General features: G+C 41.5%; 1 protein-coding gene across 1 annotated transcript; it reads right to left on the bottom strand.

The window, feature by feature from the left end:
- Positions 1 to 2,204: 2,204 nt before the first annotated feature.
- On the bottom strand, positions 2,205 to 3,521 carry LOC142212537 (3-galactosyl-N-acetylglucosaminide 4-alpha-L-fucosyltransferase FUT3-like). Its single transcript, XM_075280497.1, has 2 exons — positions 3,495 to 3,521; positions 2,205 to 3,089 (listed from the first exon to the last, which is right to left on the bottom strand). Exons 1-2 carry the CDS (start codon positions 3,519 to 3,521, stop codon positions 2,205 to 2,207), a joined length of 912 nt encoding a protein of 303 aa, XP_075136598.1.
- Between the last annotated feature and the right edge of the window lie 3,827 nt (positions 3,522 to 7,348).

The raw sequence follows: 7,348 nt of genomic DNA, 5'->3' as shown, positions 1-7,348 counted from the left end.
AGACGAAGGGACAATCCCAGACAGCAGTTGTTGTTAAGGTTTTACTTCTCTTCTCTTCACACAGTCTCCACAGCTATCACATACAGTACATGAGTCTCTCATAACAGATATCACTGTATACTGGCAGTTGTACTTATCACTGGGAAAGATGGATGTCTCAATCAGTTCTGGCCTTCAGCTGCTCAGCTAAACTCCCTTCTGTTATCACTGTTCTGTTCTACAGTCCAGAGTTTCTAGCTTTGCTTCAGGACCAACATGGTGTCTCTTCCCTTTTCCTATTTACTCTCCTGGATCACTGTCTCCCTCCCAGCACACCCTGCTGTGTCAGTGACCACTTCCTGTCTCTTGTTAGAGCTTTAACTCCACAGGTGCTGGATGATTTTACATCACGGCTGCAGTCTGTCTCTACCTGTCACACTACAGATGGGCTACAGCAGCAGAAGACCACACCGGGTGCCACTCCTTTCAGCTAAGAACAGGAAACTGAGGCTACAATTTGCACAAGCTCATCGAAATTGGACAATTGAAGACTGGAAAAACGTTGCCTGGTCTGATGAGTCTCGATTTCTGCTGTGACATTCGGATGGTAGGGTCAGAATTTGGCGTCAACAACATGAAAGCATGGATCCATCCTGCCTTGTATCAACGGTTCAGGCTGGTGGTGGTGGTGTCATGGTGTGGGGAATATTTTCTTGGCACTCTTTGGGCCCCTTGGTACCAATTGAGCATCGTTGCAACGCCAAAGCCTACCTGAGTATTGTTGCTGACCATGTCCATCCCTTTATGACCACAATGTACCCAACATCTGATGGCTACTTTCAGCAGGATAATGCGCCATGTCATAAAGCTGGAATCATCTCAGACTGGTTTCTTGAACATGACAATGAGTTCACTGTACTCCAATGGCCTCCACAGTCACCAGATCTCAATCCAATAGAGCATCTTTGGGATGTGGTGGAACGGGAGATTCGCATCATGGATGTGCAGCCGACAAATCTGCGGCAACTGTGTGATGCCATCATGTCAATATGGACCAAAATCTCTGAGGAATGCTTCCAGCACCTTGTTGAATCTATGCCACGAAGAATTGAGGCAGTTCTGAAGGCAAAAGGGGGTCCAACCCGTTACTAGCATGGTTTACCTAATAAAGTGGCCGGTGAGTGTATTTATATTCAGCAGTCCCTATTACAGTATTATTTTGGCGGTAAATATTGTATTCAGTATTCTCCTTTATTGCCAATAGGCGCCCATTCTCACCCTGTATTGGAAAGTATAGTAGGACACTTGCTTCCTTCTACCTATTTACAACATTTTTGCATGTTTTTTTTTTTTTTAATTTTTATAACTGGGACGTCTAATCTTTTTTTTTTTTGGGAGGCTGATTTTTCATGTAACTGGGGCTAATACATATAGCCCCCAGTTACAGGAGGAATACAGCCTCCTGCAGATTACTATAGAGCTGATCTGGGTCCTGTAGTACCCAGCAGCTCTACTAGACTCTGATCCCGGCAGGTAAGGGCTCTACATCATGGCGGACCTATAGCTTTGTTTACAGTGCTCATTGAGTGCTACACAGTCTACACAGCGATTGGGAAGGCAGGGATGGTAATAAACCTTCCCTGTCCTCTCTATGGGAGCTCAGGTTGTAGTTACAGCTGGCTCCCCATTTCAGCGGCTGCATGATCTCGTGCAGATGTTGAAAACTGCATAGATGTACCAATATGTCCATACAGAACACGGCAACCACTTCCAGACATAAATACTCTGTGCCCACATTAATCGAATCACTTCACATAAACCCAAATTATGGTGGCGTCAAACAGTAGGGTACGTCAGGGAAAGGAGCCCATGGAAATGGTAGGACAATGTGCGCGTTTGAACATGTGATACATCAAAGTTCGTTGGTTTAGAAACAGATACAATCTTTATTCCGATACCAAGCACTACGCATTTTGGGAAATATCAGTTTCTCAAGTGCATAAGATAACTATCTGATGCTGTTTTAAACGGGCTTCCCCAAAACGCGTAGTGCTCGGTATCTGAATAACAATTGTATGGGTTTCTACGAATTTTGACATATCACATGTTCAAGCATGTGCATCGTCCTACCCTTTCCATGGACTCCTGTCCCTGATATGAATACTCTATGGGTGGTCTGGAACTGGTCAATATAATAAAATAATAATAAAATATCTGCTATAGAATTATTTGTACCATTCTCCAAGTTTTGAGAGAGTTTTTCTCTTTGGAGCCTCTTTCAGGGCTTTACATACTCTGCAGTAATGAATTTGCCACTTTGTATCTGAAAAGGGATGAAGTCTGGACCGCCATGTAAAATACTGTTGGTAAGCTTTCTGATCTCTGTCCAACTTTAAGATATATTTAGCCAGATCTTCAGCTGTGGAAAAGTCATCGACATGTATAAAAGAGTCCTTCGGAATAAAACGCTCATAGTTGTGGCGAGGAGGACCCAATACGATGGGCACAGATCCATATGTTAATGCGTTCCTCCAAAGTTTTTCTGTAATATAATCTTCGTGAATCGAATTTTCAAAGGCGAGATAAAACTTGTATTGGGACAATGTTTTTTTCTCTTCAGTTTTCGGTAGTGGTAAATGTTGCCTTCCATAGATGTCTACAGAGAGAAATTTCTTGAGTTCTTGGTAATATTGCACTCTTCTAGACTTAGGGTTCCAGTTACTGATGGCCCAGGCAACGAGCTTGGTCTTTGGTGGAATTGCGAAAGAATCTTCTTTTAGATTTGGCTCTAGCCAACCATAAGGTGAGAAAATATCTGAATCGTATCTGTAAGACATTGTGAGGTTGATGAGATTATCCATAAAATGCAAGTTTGGGGTATGTGGAGGGGACTCCAAGTTAAACCATATCCAATACTGATTTGGCGGTCTTGGCATCTGAGGCAACTGTTCTCTGAACCTGCAGACATCTCTGTGATGTAATACAACTGCATCTGCAGAAGAATACAATGATCGGTTAGCCGTATAAAAGCATCCAGAAATATCAATATATGGTGGACAGTCATTGAGCGGAAAATGAGTACCAAATGGCCAAGACCAAACAAGGATGATCTTCGAGACGTTAGTTGGTTCCTGATGGATACTTGTATATAAAAATGACTGCGTTACCACTGAGAGCTGTTCATGTTTATAGAGTGAAAATAAAATGAATGAAAAGAAGAACAGTACAATGAAAATCAGGAAAGTGATCTTGACTGACAGGGTCTTCCTTTGGAGCTCCATTTGTTTAAGCAGAATCAATGGGTTAATCCAAAATAGAAGAATAACTCAGCTCTCTCCAAGAATTATCCAAGAAGAGATGAAACATATCTTCTAATTCATCTTGTTAAATCACGAGATATTACATCCTCCTTCCCCGGATCCACTTGTAGCTAGAGGTGACAACTTTCGGATATGAATGGAACCTATCGGACAAAGGGACAGAATACGTTTGTTATTACAAAAGGACTTTCCTACAAGCACTCCTTTGTTGTTTTGGGTCATTGTCCTTCTGGAAGACAAAGCCACGACCCATTTTTACTGTGCCAGAATCAGCAGAGCAGCAACTATTAATTTATATAAGGAGCTGGTGAAAGGTCTTCTTTAAAGTGGCATTTATTCCCCTGGTAACTGTTACATTCTAGCAATTCACGGTATTATGTACAGATTATCTCTGACAACTCTGAGCTAGAGTCTGTACTAAGCATCCTTCTACACAACAGTACAAAAAAGTTTGTCAAAAAAATAAAATCTCAAAGACTGCAATGCTCTGACATCTTCCGTACGAGTTGAAAGAGTCAGAAGAAACAATCCACTTGTTCAATGTTTTAGTCAGCCATGTCACAGTCACCGTCACCCCGGGTGCCAGTAAATCAAACACACAATAGATCATGTACAGTCATTGTGTACTAGAGTGTTATTGTACCTAGAAAATGAGAGTACATATTAACATGAGCATTGTCACAAAAACTTTTGTCCAAGGGACTTAAATACCCTTTAACTCTTTTCTCGCCGAGGGCATCAGCTCTACGTCCGGCAAATAGAACAAGTGTAGAAAAATTAGGAAGGGCACTCACCCAATTCAAGCTCGTCTTCATAAAAAACTTCTTTTATTAAGGTAGCATATTTCTTTAAAAACAAATGGTGCAGGGAGGGAATACAGCATATATAGGCAAGTAGGCCTGACCGGCACATCAGATGTAGCAGAGCCGAGTGTGAATTGGCCAGCCTTCGGCCAATCAGCGCTGGCTCTGCCGGAGGAGGCGGAGTCTAAGGTCGGACCTGAATGGAGACTGGTGTGGAGCGATCTTAGACTTCGCCTCCTCCAGCAGAGCCAGCGCTGATTGGTCGAATTCCGTACTCTGGCCAATCAGCGCTGGCCAATGCATTCCTATGGATTCCTATATCCACACTCGGCTCTGCTACGTCAGATGTAGCAGAGCCGAGTGTGAACACTCGGCTCTGCTACATCTGATGTGCCGGTCAGCCCATCTGATATAGCAGAGCTGAGTGTGCATTGGCCAGCCTTCGGCCAATCAGCGCTGGCTCTGCCGGAGGAGGCGGAGTCTAAGGTCGGACCTGAATGGAGACTGGTGTGGAGCGATCTTAGACTCCGCCTCCTCCAGCAGAGCCAGCGCTGATTGGTCGAATTCCATACTCTGGCCAATCAGCGCTGGCCAATGCATTTGGGGAAAAGTTAGCTTGCGAAAATCGCAAGCTGACAGGGATTTCCATGAAATAAAGTGACTTTTATGCCCCCAGACATGCTTCCCCTGCTGTCCCAGTGTCATTCCAGGGTGTTGGTATCATTTCCTGGGTTGTCTTAGTGGACTTGGTGACCCTCCAGACACGAATTTGGGTTTCCCCCTTAACGAGTATATGTTCCCCATAGACTATAATGGGGTTCAAAACCCGTTTGAACACTCGAACAGTGAGCGGCTGTTCGAATCGAATTTCGAACCTCGAACATTTTAGTGTTCGCTCATCTCTAGTAATAATGATTATCACTAGAGATGAATGTATAGATTGCTAACATTTTTATAGGGGGATGGAAAATAAAATTTTTATGTAATGTCCTATTTAATTTGCATGCACAAAATGGGATGGCACATTTCTGAAATTTTGGCGTTTCTTTAACACCCGCCCCTGTAACTATATACATGTGTGGTATGTATGAGCTCCTCACATATTGCAGTTTTATGTACAGTACATTATGTTTGCAGAAAGGGATTGTTTGTGCTGCACTTTCATGGAAAATTTGAATTTTTGTGCAATTTTTGCTTGTAATCTCTGTTTGCTGCAAAGTTGCATGAAGGTGGTTGTATATATGAATTATTAAATTGTGTTTTTATATACGGTATGCTGTGTAATCTGAAAAAAGTTAGATTTTGGTATCACAGTCACAGTTTGCTAGGTGCAGTATAGATTTTTAACATGAATAACAGCAAAATTCTGCTTATCTTCTGTATTAGTGTTTTTGGGAGTCCCAGCTCTTGTTGTAGTTGATGTTTGCAGTACATATAGTATATATACACATTATCTACTCATATTATTTTGAATGTATTTTGTATATGAATCTGAGATTGATCATGAGTTTTAGGTGCAAATATGTGTTTTAGTGCATTTTTCAAAAAATTATTTGTGTTTGTTACAAAGTTGCATGAAGGTGGATGTGACTATCGATGACCCATTAAGACATTTGTAAGCTTCAGGTTGTCTACTTTAAAAAAATATATAGAGTTTAGGGGTTCACTTACTTTTCATTCATGTGTAATCCAAAAAAGGTCCTTACTTGTGGCCATAAATGACTAAAATATAACTTTTATTGTGTCTTTTAAAATATTTTAAAATCCAACCCAAAATCCCCTTCCAAGTATCACTATGCCCTCAATTCCTTTAGTTACTAGCAGGGCCAACCCTCATGGTCCCGCGAACTGCGGTTTTCATCGCATACTGGTTGCTTGTACAACGCTGCATCTAACTACCTCCTGATGAACTTTAAGGATAGGGAAACGCGTTGAGGTTAATTATTTATTTCATATCCAATGATTTAGGGAAGAAATGCTATTGGTGATGATCCATTCGGTATTTGAGCAGTTATGGGACTGACAGGGCTCAATCTATCAGACTGAATGATAGGGACTAGAGATGAGCGAACACTGAAATGAAATGGAAGCACCTGAAATGAATGGAAGCACCTGTGACGCCGGCCAGCCGCCGGCAAAGTCAGTGTCACAGGTGCTTCCATTCATTTCTATGGGTGCGTGCTGTTCGGATCGGCTGATCCGAACAGTGTTCGCTCATCTTTAATAGGGTCATCCAATTTATAGCCATACCCATACCCTTTATCTATGCACTATCATATGTAGCAACAAAGTGCATTGGTTAGTTATTTATGCTGTGGTGGTCACTGGCATTAACAGAGTTAACAGATGTACAGGGGACTGGCCCTTTAATACTGAGAGATAGTGTCCACAGCTGATTGGAGGCACTCTCTGTTTTTTTAACACTCTAGCTACCACAGCGTCTGTTACTCCCTCTTACAAACTAAACAAATTGAGGGCATAGTGATACTTGGAAGGGGATTTGGGGTTGGATTTTAAAAGATTTTAAAAAAAACACAATAAAAGTTATATTTTAGTCATTTATGGCCACAAGCAAGGACCTTTCTCAGTGTATACTACATTAGTTTCCTTACACCCTGTGTAATTTATCATTCATGTGTGTTCCCTACATTTTATTGGATGATACTTTTTTTAACATTTCCAGCTTCAAAGCAGATTTTTGTTCCTTCCAGTTCTGGTGAATTTCTGAAGACACGTGCATGCGGGTGTAGGCCATAGTGATATGAATTAACTCTGCACATATTGAACTCTTATTTTTAGGAGGTGTGGTGCATATAATTTTTTGTTTGGTTTCCGCTTTTAGCAACTAATATACATTTATTTTCATTTTTTCATAAAAAACATTCACTTTAAATCAAAATTGCATGAAGGTGCCTGTTCGTATACAGTACCACGTGGCATTCTGACAATGCTGCAGTGTCTACTTTAAGAAAATATATAGGTATGGGGAGGGGGGGTGGATGATTTTTTAATGTTGCAATTTAGGTTTGATTTGTCCATCTCAAAACTGTGAAAATTGCTCTGGCTACTGGAGGTGCAAAATTTCCAGAGACCCTTGGAAAGGGTTAAGATGATTGGAGACTCTCCCAACTATGCTACTACCTTTCCAACAAGAGAACTTATCCCCTTTGAAACCCCTTTATGGAAATCTACTACCCCCACTCCCTCCCCTTACTTTAGCACAGTGATTTGCTCAAATAACCAAGA

This window comes from Leptodactylus fuscus, chromosome 7 (assembly GCF_031893055.1).
Source record: "Leptodactylus fuscus isolate aLepFus1 chromosome 7, aLepFus1.hap2, whole genome shotgun sequence".
Classification (NCBI taxonomy): Eukaryota; Metazoa; Chordata; class Amphibia; order Anura; family Leptodactylidae; genus Leptodactylus; species Leptodactylus fuscus.
Note: the sequence above shows the minus strand (reverse complement) of the source record. Positions and strands in the feature narration are given on the sequence as shown.